This window comes from Cibotium barometz, chromosome 47 (assembly GCF_041138505.1).
Source record: "Cibotium barometz isolate CiBa-2024 chromosome 47, ASM4113850v1, whole genome shotgun sequence".
NCBI lineage: Eukaryota > Viridiplantae > Streptophyta > Polypodiopsida > Cyatheales > Cibotiaceae > Cibotium > Cibotium barometz.
In genome coordinates this window covers 46561811-46579336 of record NC_141092.1, presented here as the reverse complement: position 1 = coordinate 46579336, position 17526 = coordinate 46561811, and the positions used below count along the sequence as shown (strand labels likewise).

General features: G+C 43.9%; 1 protein-coding gene across 1 annotated transcript in view; it reads left to right on the top strand.

Annotated features, from left to right (window-relative positions):
• LOC147611768 (outer envelope protein 61-like) overlaps nt 1-12842 on the top strand; it is a 47168-nt gene extending 34326 nt beyond the window's left edge. Inside the window, exons 2-11 of the mRNA XM_086784832.1 lie at nt 9708-9938; nt 10095-10151; nt 10291-10419; nt 10510-10587; nt 10831-10901; nt 11033-11106; nt 11192-11384; nt 11485-11869; nt 11980-12123; nt 12254-12842. Coding sequence (XP_086640958.1) covers nt 9708-9938; nt 10095-10151; nt 10291-10419; nt 10510-10587; nt 10831-10901; nt 11033-11106; nt 11192-11384; nt 11485-11869; nt 11980-12123; nt 12254-12400 — 1509 coding nt within the window. The 3' untranslated portion in view covers nt 12401-12842. The remainder of the gene's footprint in view (nt 1-9707; nt 9939-10094; nt 10152-10290; nt 10420-10509; nt 10588-10830; nt 10902-11032; nt 11107-11191; nt 11385-11484; nt 11870-11979; nt 12124-12253) is intronic.
• Nucleotides 12843-17526: the final 4684 nt, after the last annotated feature.

The window sequence follows — 17526 nt, the reverse complement described above, 5'->3', positions numbered from 1 at the left end:
CGGAACAGATTCTGGCACATCAAGAAAGAAAAGTCAGAGGAAAAGTTTCACGTCGATATCTGGTGAAGTTTGTGAACTATTCACCTATGGATTCGAAGTGGATGGAGGAGGGTGACTTGGCAGATTCACCGAGGATACTACAACTTTACCTCGAGGCTTTTGGTTTGGAGCCTACCTTAGAAAGTGCTTCAATAGGTTCAACTGTGGATTCCGGAGTACTATCTGTTGCTCAAGAGGGGGGTGACTCCGCTCCCTTCTCACAGAGTTCACTTGGATGAGATTTGGAAGTCGCTTGGTGTTCTTATCAGCACACCCGAGATAGTGAACTGACAGTATATATGTCTATGGGATTTCTATGATATATGTGTACTAGTCACATGGTTTGATTCATGGATATACGAATCTTTTGAGAGAATGGGGACGCCTATTCTAGACTTTCGGTTGATATGCATGAGTGTTTACTCATGTTCATGATGTACTGTTGATCGTGGGTCCTGAGGGATGGCCATAAGCGGAGCAGGTAATGCATCTAGGGGGACATGACTATTCACGAGGTGGAAGCTCTTGATTTATGTTATTCAGATGTTCTGTTTCAGTTGGCAGGACATCGCTTTCTCATTGCTCTCTTAGGTTCTGTTTTAGTTGGCAGATCCTTTGAATGAACAATCGAGGACGATTGCTTTGTTTTAAGAGGGAGGTATGTTACAGGACTGAGTATGTTACCTCTTTTTCTTAAGCATTGTAATTATGTTTTAAACTTGTTTAGCATTCACTGATCATGTTGTTTTACTCTGTATATGCATGTGTAAGTTGTGTGTGTGTGCATGTTTATGTGCATGTGTTTTTTTTCTCTTACCTTGCTGTAGGTGTAGCAGTCTCTCTCAAGGCTACTTGTGGGTCAGCCTTGTTAGAAGTCATCTCCTGTCTAGATTTATACACCAGGGCCTTTGTTGTGGGTGTGCCCGCCCTTATGAGGTGTTTTCCCATTTTTCCCCACTCTCCGTATTTTTCCCCTATTTTTTCCCATTTTTCTGAGGCTTGGGAGGGCTGCCAGGTGATGCCAAGAGCACCCCAGTGCTGGCCGACTCCATGTTGATCAGTCGTGGGCTACTGGGCTGCTGGCCGACTGGATTTGATCAGTCGTGGGCACCTGTTTGCTGGATTTGATTAGTCGTGGGCACCTGTTTGCTGGCCAACTGCATTTATGCAGTCGTGGGTCTTTTCATCAGTCGTGGGCATTCCTTCTGCTGGCCGACTGCCCTCTAGGGGGGTATATATAGGTCCTCAGCCCCCATACCTCATTTGTATCATTCCTCGGGATCTTCTTGTGTATATCAGAGCAGAGTTACACGCCTACATCTCTCTCTCTCTTGTGCTGTTTTTCTGCTTGCGTTTTTGCTTTTGCTCTTGTGTTCCCAGATTTGGTCATCATCTCCGCTGCATATTCTGACATGGTATCAGAGCCTAGGCTCTAGATAGGTCTTGGGATTTGTGTGAGCAAGAGGGGGACTGTTTTGTGGCTGATTGGTGGACTGTTTTGGGCTGAGCGGGAAGAGGAGAAGCAAGAGGAAGGCGGGCTGATTTGCTGGACAGCCACTTGCAGGTTTTAGTTCTTCTTTGTTCCCACCCACCCACCCTTTTCAGAGTACATCCCCGCGATGGCAGATCTGTATGAGATGGCCAAGAGACATGTGAAGATCCCGACACTCCCCACGTTCCCGGTGGACCGTCAGTTGGACGGGAGCAACTACGGCATATGGAAGGTGATGATGGAATCCGTTCTGGAGTCCTACGATCTCGCCGATTTCGTCGTTGTTGGTGTTCCACGGCCGGAAGTAGAGGAAGGGGAGTTACCGTCAACCCGAAAGGACCGAGAGGCCCAGACGCAGATGTGGGATCGCGTCAACGCCAGGGTCTGTTCGTTTATTTTCCTCAATTGCACACCACAGGTAATTAATCATGTAAAGCACATGACGCTGGCCAGAGGTATTTGGCAGCATTTGGTCTCACTTTACAACAGGGTATCGCCCATGAAGAAGATTTCCTTGGAAGTACAGATGCGGGTTATGAGCCCTGTAAAGTCATCGACGATGCGGGAGCATATTAACAAGCTGCAGGCTCTTCAGCAGGAAGTTCTTCAGGCTGGGAAGGAGATATCGTCAGAGGACATGGCCATCACGTTGCTGTCACATTTGCCCTCTTCGTACTCAGCATTCTACTCGTCGTTGATTACCAGTGGGCAGGCTCAGCACCATCACGTGGGAGGAGCTTGTGCCCATGGTCCTGGACCAGGAGGAACGATTCACGAACCCTCCTCAGGGTGGAGGTTCGGAGGCCTTTACTGGCCAACGGTCGAAAGGCCGTAACTCGGGCAAAGGGAAGGCTTCATCGGAGAAGTCTTCTGAGAAGAAGTCCGACGCTGACCGCCGCGAGAAACTGAAGGCAGAGAGGACCTGTAATGATTGTGGCGAGAAAGGCCACTACTGGAGGCAGTGTCCCAAGCGGAAGACCGAGAAGGGTGAAGACTCCTCAGCAATCATGAAGACTCCGGCTTTTGTGCACTTGGAGGTGATGGACACCGATGCTTCATTTTCTTCAGGCAGGGAGGAGATTGGAGGACTCTCCGCAACGGATACTCGGGAGTGGATTCTCGATAGTGGTGCTTCCAGGCACATGACTCCTTCCCGTTCCGGTTTATAGGATCTCTGCAGGCTTTCTGGTCATATTCTTACTGGGGATACGTCCACTATCCCAGTTCACAGTGAGGGCAGGATGGAGATAGTTCCCGATGGCAGAGGGGGGAAGCATTCCTCCCAGGTGTTGTATGTTCCGGCACTTGGTTTTCATCTGTTGTCAGTGCATCAGGTTTGCAAGACTGGCGTACGGGTGGAGTTTGATGAGCATTTTGTTGCTCTCCGGGACAAAGCAACAGGCCAAGTGGTTTGGGAAGGCGGAGTGGAGAATGGAGTCTACAGGCTTTCAGCACTCTCTCTCCCAGGTCCTCAGGATTGTGATGAGTGGCAGTCTGGTAATGGCTACTCAAGTGTGGATACGCTGCAGGTGCGGGATTTCCGAGACCAGGTGGTGGATAGCTTGTCAGTAGATGGCAGCAGTTGGCAGGAACTTTCCAGTACTGATGTTGGTAGTTCTTGTGTTCGTGAGTCAGAGGAAGCTGAACAGGTCACTTATGCTCTGATGTCTCGTCGTGTTCGGGACATAGAACTTCCAGTAGTTAAGGATGTTCTTTCCACGGGGACCTTTCGGAAAGCCAGGCAGGTGACTGGTGATTACCTCGAGAAGGAGGTGGTTTCTCCAGGCTTTGTGGTTCCGGATTCAGAGGGGGTAGTTGACAGGTTTCATCAGGTTTCCAGGACTTGCTTGTGCACCGTAACAAGTGTTGATCCTTGTGAGCAGTGTGATGTCTCTGTGACTCAGAAGCTGTATGGTTCATTGATCTGGTTGATGAACACCGGATTGGACGGGAGCTTCTTGATGAGGCAGTTGAGCTCTTGGTTGCAGATGTCTCTTTGTGAGGCAGGATTGCGTTTCCTGTGGTTTCTGCAGCATGCGAAGGATCATGGACTCTTGTACACAGGAGGGGGATTGTTGGATGGAGTCCGACTCCGCGGATGGAGTGACTCAGTTTGGGGAGGAGTTCCGGACACGAGGGGATCTACTTCAGGCCCAGGAGCAGTTTTACGGAGCAGCAGGAGGAGGTTACATTGCAGGTTTGGGCTTCCATTGGAGGAACCCATGGTCATCCAGAGGCACTTTGTTTGTGAACAGATCGTTGCTGATGACATCTTGCTGGAGTTCTGTTCGACGGAGGACAGTACGGTGGACCTCTTCACGAAGTCGCTCTCAGGATTTTCTCAGGCGGCACCCCAGCTCCCAGTGGTTGATTACACAGCCAGGAGCTGAGAGGGGGTGTTAGAAGTCATCTCCTGTCTAGATTTATACACCAGGGCCTTTGTTGTGGGTGTGCCCGCCCTTATGAGCTGTTTTTCCATTTTTCCCCACTCTCCGTATTTTTCCCCTATTTTTTCCCATTTTTCTGAGGCTTGGGAGGGCTGCCAGGTGATGCCAAGAGCACCCCAGTGCTGGCCGACTCCATGTTGATCAGTCGTGGGCTACTGGGCTGCTGGCCGACTGGATTTGATCAGTCGTGGGCACCTGTTTGCTGGCCGACTGCATTTATGCAGTCGTGGGTCTTTTCATCAGTCGTGGGCATTCCTTCTGCTGGCCGACCCCCCTCTAGGGGGGTATATATAGGTCCTCAGCCCCCATACCTCATTTGTATCATTCCTCGGGATCTTCTTGTGTATATCAGAGCAGAGTTACACGCCTACATCTCTCTCTCTCTTGTGCTGTTTTTCTGCCTGCGTTTTTGCTTTTGCTCTTGTGTTCCCAGATTTGGTCATCATCTCCGCTGCATATTCTGACAAGCCTTGGATGTACAAGGGCTACGCCGACCCTCGAGTGATAAATAAATACCTGCGAGGGCGCCACGCTTTGGGGCCTATTGGTCTTTTGTGCAAGAGCACTCTAGCTTTGCTTATTCTTTTTCTTCTTCTTCCAAATTTATTATTCCAGTTCGTAAAGCGATTTAAGTGTGATTAAGTGTGTTCACCGCCCGTCAAGTTTCTGAAGGCCGGTTTCATTCCCTGTAACTGGACACAGATTTTTTCTCGTGTGAATACACTTATGTGTGTTGGGCACTTTGCCCTAGGCCTTTTAGTACTCACTTGTACTTTCATTTCATATCATTATTGAGTACATCTTTTCCAGCACTCTCACGTTTCTCTGTGCTTGAGGTTGTGTGTGTGTGCAGGCTAGCTTCCCTCCTACCCAACAAAGGGAATGCAGGCCTGACTCACCACCCAACCATGACAGCCGTGGGCAAAAGCCACAAGTCTTGGCTGTCCCCACCGAGCCACGAGCTGAGCTAACTAGTAAACGCACCGACCAGTCTCTACCCCATGACGTCCCATACTGCCAAGGAGCTACCCTCGCGGGCCTCGAGACTGCTGTTGGCCTTGGCTGAATAAAGTAGGTGCACGTCTGCACTAGATCCAGGCCCCTGAGCATAGAGCTCTCACAAAGACTCGCGAGACTCTATGGCCAACTGACTAACCTTGGCCACCCTTTTATAGGCTCTTGGCAGGTCACTGGGCATCCATACCCGCCCGTCCACACTTGGGTGCCTGCTTGTCAATCTATCCCTAGCCCAGCTCGCCAATCAGCTTGCATAGCTCCAAGCTTTCCCAAGCCTCGAAGCTAGTCTTGTGTGCGTGTCGCATATGGTAGATACACTTTGTGCACATGACAACTTGGCTGATTTCATTATTGTAGGTGTTCCATGGCTAGAGTTGGAGGACAGGGAGCTATTACTGTCACCATTTGGTCCATCTCCATTTCTGGAGCCAAATCTATGGGATTGTCACTCCATAGAGCGGCTAGATTTGTGCCATGTTAGGCCGGTGTCCCATGTGAAAGGGCCAGTCTTTTGGTGTCACATGGATGGGAGCCAGATTCGTGCCACCCATGTGTGACCTGCTTCGTACGGTATGGACGGGAGCCTGTTGGTGCCACCCGTGTATGGCCAGGATGGTGTCTTACCTATGGGATTGTCACTCCATAGAAAGACTAGGACATATATTCATATTTCTGTCGCGTCAGTTTTGTGCCCGACAGGAACTTTTTGTACTAGTTTCATGAAAGGAGATTTCGTCCATTACATGTGCGCATGCATTTATGATTGCATGCATAAACTTGTTTTCACATGATTTGTTTACATGTGTTTGCTTGTTTTGCCGTGCCAGTACACTGGACGGGGACGCCCCTAGTGTACCGTGGGAGTGCTGCATGCTGACACATTGGTGTGGTGTGTGAACATGCGGTAAGTATTGTCATTTTGGCCCTTTTAAAATGTAAAATCCATAAGCTATGGTTAACTGTAATGTTTATAAGCTAATGTGTTCACACATTTAAAATTTGGGCTGGACATTTTCTTTGGATAGTGCCCGTAAGTATTAAATATATAGTAAGGCTTTATAACCTTTAAATTAAAGGTTTTGCATGGAACATTTTTATTCTCCCCCACATGGGTGGTGGCCAACTATCCTCTCTCCATCGCTTGCGGTCCATGTGTTGTATTTTGTTGTACCCGCCTCCAACCTGAACCCGCCTCCTATATTGCTGTACCCGCTGCCGTGAGCTCTACTTGCCTTGTACAAGCCTACAACTATTGTACGACTATCGTACTTACTGTTGTACCTGCACCCGTGTGTTGTACCTGCCCTATACTTGCCTGTAGACTGCACGTGCACCTGTTGTACCAGATTGTACCTGATGTACATGAATTGTACTTGCTATACCAGATCTGTACCTACTGTACCAGATTGTACTTGTACTAGATTGTACCAGCATGTACTTGATTGTACCTTGATGTGCTTGATTGTACCTTGTTGTATTTGAACTGTACTAGGCTTGCACTTGATTGTATCTCGTTGTATTTGATGTACTTGATTATACCCTATTGTATTTGAACTGTACTAGGCTTGCACTTGCTGTACCAGGACTTATACTTGCTGTACCAGACTTGAACTTGCTGAACGAGGACCTGTACTTATTGTCCTAGGTGGACCCAATTGCATGGTGATGGGAATGCATCTCCATTGACTCCTGCTATAAGCTATACTAGGTGCCTTGTATTTCTTATTTGTGTAAAACTAAAATTTGTTAAATTAAGTTCAAAGATTTCTTTAAGTTTTGTGCAGAGCAGGAACAAAGCATATTTATGCTAACCATACTTAAGAAGCTTTCCTAGTTTGGTTAGTTTTTCCCTGAGTGATAGTGCTAACCGCGTCCTTAGAATTTATGAGAGCGAGTGAAGGTTAGAAACACTAGGGAATCCGGGAGCAAAGCTTAACGAGGAGAACGAGGTATAGTTCCCTCCGCGGTGTACCCCTTTGCCTGTGCTAGTACGGGTGTGCCTGTTGGTGCACGGTCCCGAAAGACCAGTGAAAGATAGGTGTGCACCTAGTTAAGATGGAAGTGTGCCTGTGACTTGGGACTTCTTCGACTGTCTAGACTTCATCGACAAGTACCCAATCGTTTGAGTTGTATTCACTCCATGTGAGAAGAAATCTGGCCTATTGGCCCGTGACACTTGTACATATAAATGCTCCAAGAAATACAAATGTATTGGGGGGGGGAGGGGGGGGCCCTTTTCGGCCCCAGTGTTGGTCATTTTCAGTTTTAATGTTGCTAATAATGTCCATTGTTGATATTAGTTAAGTGATCTAAAAATGTGTATTTTGTCTTCCGATTTGTAGGCCTCCTGTAGGGAGCGGTTACATTGGTATTAGAGCCCGATTGTCTCTCTTTCTCAAGAGGAGACATGGTGTTTTGAGATTGGAAGCATACACAAACACTTGACTAAATGGACAGCCAAGGCAATCCTTTGGAGGTGCCAGATTCAAGAGGTCAACCAAGTGCTTCACGTGATTCTGATGCATTGCTTGGAAGGACAAACCTCTTGAGAGAGGTTATGACAGTGCATTCATGGGACAGCCATCCCGTGGAAAAGAGCCTATGCATGAGGATGAGCCCAATGCACTGAGGGCTGAATTGGAGCACATGAAGAAGCTTTTGCAGGCAAAGGAGCAAGAGCTGAAATTTCTGCATGAAGATTCCCATGTACAAAGTGTCATTGAAGCAAGGAAAGCTGATGCTATGGTGGATATGACCTTTGAGTCCATGGCTCGTGAAGTGGGCAAGAAGCCAAGGGAGTTGGCACTCTCTTATCTCATCCGCAAGGGTGATCTCAAGGAAGGAGAGGATGGAGAGCTAGTGTTCAAAAATCCACCTCGTTTGAAGCTGGGAGACCCAGCATCTCAACGGTTGAGGTCCTTTATACACAAGGAAGAGGTATCAGTCACTTCTCGCCATGCATCTACTCCTCATGGGACAAGAGGCAATAAGTATGTGCATGTTGGAGCTAGTGGGCCACATGATGGTCTTGTGGATTCTTCAAAGGTATATCATGGAGAGAGTGGTCAGCATGCAAGCCGAAAGACTTTGCCCATTGAATTGTCTTGAGGTGAGACATTGCATCATTTGGGGAGGTTACATGCATCGGAGCCACAGATTCATAATGCACATGCCACCGTGCCTCTTGAAACATCTTTGATTGCCCATGAAGCCTATGCAGAGAGGGCTGCCTCGTTGGATAAGGGGAAGAGAAAAAGAGAAGAACATGTACCATATCCCAAGAAGCTCATGGAGTTCAAAGCAGGGGATAAGCCCGTGAAATTTGATACCTTCCATGGAGAGTATGATGCCTCTAAGGTGCTAGCTTTTGTGGCACAGTTTGACATTGCTTTTAGTGATGAGAACTTCACTGAGAAGTCCAAAATTCGTCATGCAAGCATGTTCTTGAAGGGGACAATTGCCCATTGGTGGATCAGTGAAAAGACCACCAAAGATCCCATTTGCACTTTGAAAGAGTTTAAGGATATATTTTATGCCCAATTTTTGTCTCCTAATGCGGAGCAAACTCTCACCCAAAAGTGGGATAGACTTGAGCAAAAAGACCATGAAGAAAGTGTGTAGCAGTATGTCAATAAGTTTTGGAAAGTGTTGCTTGAGGTAACTCTCTTTATGCAACTCTCCGAGGATGAAAGGAAGAGGAAGTTTCGCTCGGGATTGCAACCAGCTTATCATTCGGGCATTGAATTGCACCCGAAACACACTCTTCAGTAGCTCATAGCATCTGCTCTTGCTACAGAGCAATTGGTACTTAAAATTAAGCAAGATCAGGGAGGTTCTAAGGGCAAAGAGACAGCCGCCTAAAAAGAGCTTTCATGAAGCCCAAAAGGGTGGTAACGCTGAAAGAACCCCATCCAAAGACATTGCAACAAAGAAAAACAAGTTTGGCTTGATCCCCGAGCAAACGGAGCAATATGCGAAAGAGGGGAAATGCTTTTCTTGTGGTAGTAAAGAGCACATGTTTAGGCAATGCCCTACCCGTAAGCAAAAGCATGAAGATAAGCCACCAAAGGCAAATGTGCATGCCATACCCGATGTGCAGGGCACCACTGAGCATGATGGCAAAGAGAGAGTGGTATGCAAAGCTTGGGGACAAATCAAGGATCAGCCTGCCTTACTTATGTTTGATGATTGTGCAACAGATAATTTCATCTCTACACAGATGGCAGCCGCCTTGGGCATAGAGATTGGGGACATGGGACCCATATTGAAGCAGAGGCAACTTTCGTTGGCAAAGAGGTGCAGGTCACGCCTCTTATTGAAAGTTGCGCATTCATATACAGGGTGGATCATGAGCATTTCTTGATTGCCCCTCTCAATGGATGTGATGTATTACTTGGCAAGCCTTGGCATCATAGGCTTGAGGCTTGCAAAGAATATAAAACCAACAGGATCACATTTATGCATAGAGGCCGCATGCATGTTATTGATGTGGGCAAGGCTCTTGACCTTGTCTGATAGGCTGGGCATGATGTGTGAAGGCCATAAGTCTTCCTGCAGAGACAGTATGTGATTTTTTTCGAGTTCACCAAAACTTTGGTGGGTCTTAGTTGAGTTTTTATGGTCATGGACAACTGTGTTCTTATCTGTAGCTACTCTTATTTCAATCTTTCAACATTCATTTTTAGTTGGCTTTGTTTCTCTGGTTTTGACAGATGATGAGCAACCCAGATCTGATCCGCATGGCCACAGATGGTATGAAGAATCTGAAAGCAGATGATATACGCTTTGCTGCTGAACAGATGAAATGCTTACGGCCTGAAGATATGGCAGAAATGAGTTCCCGATTAGCACATGCATCTCCTGAAGAAATAGCAGCAATGAGGGTACAAGCGGATGCACAGAGAACATATAAGTTTCAGGGAGCCCGAACTTTGAAGAATCAAGTGAGTAGACATGATTGTTTGTTGTGTCCCTTGCATGTGATGGCTGGATGGAGCTGGGTTTTACTGGCTTCACGTTCGTCCGTGATGAAAAGGGTTGATCTGTACTTGTTTTTAAAAGCCAAAATTATGCTTGGTTAATTTTTCTGACCCTGGCAGGGAAACCAACTGCATGGAATTGGGAAGTATAGTGAGGCAACAGAAAAATATTATCTAGTAAGTGTGCTTTTTTTAAAATTACAGGAATCTGTCTGTGTAAATAGATCAAGAGTAAACTTAGACAATGGTAAAGACCATATGTAACGACTCTGAAAGCCTTCTCATGCAATCTATCCTACCATTTCTGCTATAACAGGCCAAGCAGAACCTGTCAGGGATGCCAACATCTGAAGCAGCTACTTTGCGGCTGGCCTGCTCGTTAAATCTGATGTCGTGTTATTTGAAGATGGGAGAATTCGGCAAAACAGTAGCAGAAGGCACAGAGGTTCTCTTTTTGTCTTTTGATGGTAGCATCTAACATGGTGGGTAGTATGAATGTATCTTTATAAACTCACATCTTACCATTCTATATCAGGTTTTAGAGAGCGATGCAAACAATCTGAAGGCTCTGTATCGGCGAGGTCAAGCATACAAAGAACTAGGAAAGCTGAGAGTGAGTACCTTTCTATGCTTGTCTTCAGTCTGCATAGGTGCATGGATACTGGTAGCAATACTGAGGGTTTTCAGGGGAAAAAACAACCCAAGGTTCTTAGGGCATTTTAGTGCTGGTTCCAAACTGTTTTTTGCTTGCACTTTTGGGGAGGCTTTGAGAAGAGGGTTTGGATATTGAGAATGAGATGATTGTATAGACCCTTCGTATAATCTAATCACCAATCTTTATCACTGTTTTGAGCAGTTAGCTTTCATAGATATGAGCAAAGCTGCTAAAGTTGCTTCCGATGATGAAACAGTCAAAGAAGCATTAAGGTATATTTCCAGTTTGTGTGTTTTTATTGACTTTTTTTTTGGGGGGGGGGGGGGGGGGTGGTGTGTGAGATGATATGCATAATGCCATTTGCTTTTGAGTCCCGTCTCTTAACATGGTGAAAGGTTCACAGGCAACTTAAAGATCAGCTTGAAAGTCAAGGAGAAGAAGTCGGGGAGGAAGATGGATGTGTGCCAAGCGCAAACGGTGGGAGGGCAATGAGTTCATGGCAATTATTTGTATAAGATGCAGTTGTTAAACCATTAGTCACTCTGTGTGATGTGTACTACAGGGCCTATCATAGAAGAGATTAGTGACGAGGAGGCAGAGAGATTGACTGCAGCAATTGCTGACACTGATGGGAGTGAGAAAAACCAGTGCCCACCACAGCCATCTGGAGCTGAGAGGCAAACACCAGTCCTACCTAATTCAACTAGGTTTTCTCAGACCATCGACAGCTTTAAACAGAATCCAGAAATGATCAGGTAAAAAGGTCCTGGTTTTGCCCAATGCCCTGGTATCCCATGATTGTTACCTCTGAGGCTGTTTCTGACCTGTTTTTCTGTTGTATTCGGGATGATACAGAAGCATGTACTCAATGATGAACAATCTGAATCCGGAGCAGATAGCATCCATGAGTGGTGGTCAAATGACCCCTGAGATGGCCAAGTTGGCATCAGATATGGTCAAGCAGATGTCAGCTGAGGACATGCAGAGAGTGTTTGACATGATGTCATCTTTTCAAAAGCAAGATGTGGTCAATATGTCTGGACCATCTACACCAGCACCATCTTTGAATCGGGACTTGTCATCTTCAAGGGCTGGCACAGAACTAGATCAAGATTCTGGCACAGATTTTACCCAGGAATCTACCAACTCAAATCATGTATCAGGTCTGAATCTCCCAAGTATTGGTCCCGAGATGCAAGAACAAATGCGGCAGCGTATGAAGGATCCAGCTATGAAGCAGGTATGCTTGCTAGACCATATGTAAATCAAATAAGATATGTTATTCATCTGATAGATGGCTCATGCTTTAGTTGGACATCTATTTACTCCTATGCCACAATTGAACGACAGATGATGGCTTCAATGTTGCAAAATATGACACCTGAGAGTATGGTAACTATGGGTGAAAAAATGGGCTTTAGAATGTCACGAGAGGATGCAGAGAAAGCTCAGACAGCTATGGCAAACTTGAGTCCAGATGACCTCGAGAAGATGGTAGGGTTGGCTCTTTTTTCTGTTTTGTGGCTTGGTATGAGAACCACATGGAAGTGTGCCATGTCTGCCCTTCAAAGCTTGAGTTTGCTATGCAATATGTGATTTATTGAAATCTTTCTTATGTATGCAGATGAAGTGGGCCGATAGAGCTCAGAGAGTAGTGGAGGTTGCAAGGAAAGGGAAGAACTACCTTCTGGGAAGGTCAGGCTTGGTTTTGGCCCTAGTGATGTTGATCATTGCTCTGTTACTCCATTGGTTGGGAGTCATTGGTGGCTAAATGCTTTGCGTGGATGATGGTAGCTATCTATGCCTTCACTGTTTAAAGCAGGCAAGAGCTTGTGCCTTGTGAGCTACCAGGGTAGCTGACGTTTGTAGAAACATTTGTTGCAAGGAAGGCTCGGGGAGGGTAATCACGGGTAGAGTATTATGCCATGTGATGCTCTATCTTATTGTTTCCGTATCAGTCAAGTTTCCCTCTAGTTTTTCTCATTTTGGGACTTCAGGAGTGTTCAACTTTATATTGCTTCACATAATTGTGGCTGAATCAACGTGAGAGCTTTCACTTTTAGTATTTAATTCTGTTCGGCCGAGTAGGATGCAAGTTTTCCCACTCAGGCCATAGGACTCACTGCACAGGGTTTGAACCCAGGTCATTATTTTGAAAATTCAATCGTTGTGTTTGGCCATTTAATCAATTAGATGTTTACAGGTTATTCTCATCTTGTGCATGGGTGATCTAAAAACAGGAAGTACATATGAGGATGATGGGTTTTTATGGGAGACCTCACAATTAACATACATATAGGGGTCATATTCCAGAAGTCACAATCCGCTTTCCCCAATCCACTCAGGAGGAAGATCTGCAAGCAATATGTTTGAGCCACATGACTTCTTTGCACAGGATCCACATCAGGGAGGTGTGCTCGGAGTGAAAGCCAAAGATGCTCATCAAGAAACTTTGGTCAGCCTTCCGCCATTGGGACCATCCCATACCAACCACCACGAAACTCTCAAGGATGCCATAGATTGTTGGTCTTTCACGGACCATCCTACCCCACACGACGTGATCCACAATGGCTTTTTAGCTCCCCCAAGCACTTCCGAAATCAACTCACTGATGGGTTGAGCTTATTGGCCATGCGGCCGAGACTTCCTAGCGCCACATCCTTCGGCCCAAGATGTCATATATTAAGTGTGTATAATGAAAATGCATGGAGTCTCTCCAAGAGTGACATTTCCTCTTCTCAAACGATAGGGTCTCCGTGGACGTATATGTGAGGACGATGGTTTTTTTTTTGGAAGACCTCATAATCAACACCCAATTTGGTCAATAACATGCATTACATATACATGGGCCTTGCAAATGAAAAAGAGTACACATTCCGGACCAACCAAGTGAAGTAATAGGGAAATTTGATGTATGTATTCCTTCATCTGAAGGGTTAATGCATTGCTTCAAAAGCACCAAAGACTTGTGCCTAAGTGATGGTGGCCAATGCATTAAAATAAATATTGAGTGACCATCATTTATGAAGCAATGATCATTAACGCCCATTTCTTTATGTTGACGATCGGTGTTTTGTTACGTCAACGCGTGAAGTTTTTACCTCCCGATTGTAATCTCTCCCATAAGTACCAAAGAATGTGGGAATACCCAAACAATATGGGAAAACAAACTCCATGGGATTTAAAAATAAACAAGTTAATACCTCAATAAAGAGCAATAGGAATCAACACCACGTGTGAAAGAGGAAAATAGTTCACCATGTGAGCTTTACCAGATGATATCCCTTGGGATGTAGTGAAATTAAAGACAAAGTGATCGTTTGACTCGAGGGGATCTAATGTCCTTAAGACCCTTAGTCCATACAACCTGGTTTCTTCCTACATTCTTTCAGTCATACTAAAAGGTATTAGCCCAATGGGCATACATTTATACCATTCCGGACTTGAGCTTGTACTTATGTACAAATCTACTCTCTAGTATTGCAATAACTTCTTGCTGTAGAAAAGGCACAATTCAATAGTGGAGATTATTGCACACTAGGAAGCCTTGTGTAGATCATTTTTTCTCTTTAGTGTAGATCTAAGATATTCAGCTTTGTGTTTTCTATATGATGATGCATAACCTTTACAAAAGAAGACCATGCCTTAACACGATTAAAAAAAACAAGACAATTAATTAGTAGAAGCTCTTATCATTGAATAAAAGTCCATTAAGGCTAATAGAGAATTGTTAATAAAGAATCATAGTATTTCTATTATTTGACCACTCTACTTCTTTCTATCTAGAAAACGATGTAAATGGTCAATCAACTCCAAGATCTTGGCCTTCTTTGAGGATTACCCTTGAAATTTGGAACACATTGAAAGAGCACTCCTTAGAGAAGTGACCAAACTTGATAACCATAAAACATGCACATGCAAAGTGTTCTAGACTTCAATTGATACATAATCTAACTCCCTCTAGGTTTACTCGCATGATTTTGAGAGTGGCCATAACAATATCGTGAAGCAAATAAAGTTTGTTGAACTCTCCACCAAGAGAAATTTTAGAAGTTATATACAATATCTTATCCAAGGGAGCAACCAAACCATTCAACATGGGGTACAAGAACAATTTTAACCCAAATTAGGCATGTATGCTAAGGCCCAAAATCTACATTGAAAGAAGTTTCCCAAATAGTTTTTGTAAAACTATTTTTTCACCAACGTTTTATCAGTCCTCCTCACCATTAACCAAAGAGGATATTATTATTTTGAACATGCATTTTTTTTTCTTACTTTTATCTAAATATAACTATTTCTTGAAATGCATGAAGGGTTTTCTTTAAACTTTCTCCTAGCAATTTAAGGACTTTTGAAAAAGTGAGCATGCTTAAGGTTAAAGCTAACCTATCTTTTTTGGAACATAGTTCCAAGAAGGTTAGAGGGAACCTATCTTTTCTCAAACCATGACCCAAAAGGGATAACATGACATAAAACGTGTGTTCAAAAGCAACGATCCCTTTGATAATATCTTAGTCATAAGTTAACATTGTAAAATGACCTTGTAGTCACAATTGATAGGGCACGCCATTTACTTGCACAACCAAGAATTGTGAAAAGCAAAGATCGATGCTTATTTCATCACATGGCAATCATTGTGGGCTCCGTGTGTGAGTGTCGAATTTTTTTTAAAGGGGTCAATAAACCAATGCTATAAGTCAAGATTGCCCTTGCCTTATAGATCCTCTTTTTTCTCTACTCGATAAATTCTTCCACAATAAGCTTGCATGTGTGGTCAGAACTTTTCTACCTTGCTCTAAGGAAATCAAAGGTACATGATGCTCCTACATTCATTCCAATAGGCTTTGGGAATTCCTCTAGCAATAGTTATATTAATTTGGTTAATCTCTACATTTATACACAAGATTTGGGATATCATGTCATGGTGCCTATTTGAGCTAAGATGCTCACTCCAAAGAGTCCTAAGAGATAATAATTGAGAAGTTGAGATTAGACATACGGGAACATACAAAGATCTCAATTTAGTGGTTGTTTTTAATATAAGCTCATAAATCTAGATTTCCTACATATTCTCATTGCCTACGTCTTCAAAGCATATTAGATCCTCACCTTCCCCATACCTTCAAAGTTCATCCTACCTTTTCCTTGATAGCCCCATCACTATTATACTTTGCCACACAAATATGCTCATAAATGCATAAGACTTTGGCTTAGCATCATATCACCATGTGATAAGTAAATTCATTCAAGCAATTAGGGTGATATGTGAAGCATTCTTTCTACGTGTATATCATGAAGATCCAAACTTAGCCCATCATCACTTTCTTGCTAATGGTATAATACCAACAATTATTTCGACTCATATGTGATATACTCTTGTTTTGTCCCCCTCATTCCCTTCCATAATCTGTCTATGTCTCTCTTGAGAATCTTCATCAACAAGCTACAATGCCAAGCTAACTAATAGTTTAGCTGGATGTTCAATGATAATGAGATTGCAAGTAAAGCTAGTGACTTTTTTGTTGTAGTTATATGCAAATTGCAATGCATGAATGTAGGTTAGTGGGATTCAAGCGCATGTTCCCACCATAGTACCCAAATGTTTGCATGAAAAGGCTACATGTATGTGGGAAAATGTTAAGGACTTTTATCAAGGGGCCTATATAAGGTGCATGAAATAAAAGATATGGAAATTACATTTAAGATGAAAGACCTAAATCAATAGCATGCAAGTTTTTATGGAAGCTTTCACACAAGGAAAGGAGGAGGTAGAGGGCAAATAGGTAGGTGGTGGCAGCATCATGACCATCCTTAAATTATAGAAGTTAGTTAGATGTGGTGCTAAAACTAAGGATGATGATTGTGGCAAGGATACTAATGTTAATGTAATTTGGATAGTGATGATGGATAAACCCTATGTTGATAAGCTTAGTATACGAAATAGTGGTAGTGGCAAGGATGCCACTATTATCTATACCAATGTTAATGCAATTTAGATAGTGATGATTGGACGATTACAAACATGAGAAGTTGGCTTTTATACTTTGTAACCTTTTCTCATTGGGCCACCCCACCCGGAGTAAGTGACCCGAGGTGCCCAAGACCAATGATAGGGATTTTACAAGTATTTGGTTGTTCTAGCCAAGTTTCTCATGTTATGGCCTTGATGTACATAACTCATGAGTGCTTATATCTTCAATTGAGGAGAATTATAATATAAGTAAAGATGGTCATTACAAAGTGTGAGGATGTTGTCAGTGAAGAATAATGTGAATCAGAAGTGGCTAGCATACTCCCCTTCCTATCGCATCCTCATAATCGATTGAAGAAGTTGGATAAGGGAGTGGGGAAGCAACTATAGTTGACACTATTATAGCTGAAAGCTATACCTTCAATTGAGGAGAATTATAATATAAGTAAAGATGGTCATTACAAAGTGTGTGGATGTTGTCAGTGTGAAGAATAATGTGAATCAGAAGTGGCTGGCATAGTCCCCTTCCTATCGCATCCTCATGATCAGTTGAAGAAGTTGGATGAGGGAGTGGGGAAGCTATTATAGTTGAAGTGGAGACTGTTATAGTTGAAAGCTATGCCTGATGTATCCCTCCGGAAGAGATGGGTTTGGGATGTAAGTATGATGAAAAGGAGTTAGTGGAGTATTGGTGATTAAATCTCCATCTAGTCCACTTATGGTGTAGTCCATTGAGTATTAAATCGCTATCTAGTCCACTTATGGTGGTCCTTTGAGATTATTCTCTTTGATTTATGGCCCTTATTGTACTCAATATTTGATTTCCTTTGTTTTTCTTTGATTTGCTTTTGTTGAATTTTTATCCTCTTTTGAAGATTTGAGTACGATAGACTAGAATAAAAGACTTAATTTCTAGTATACCA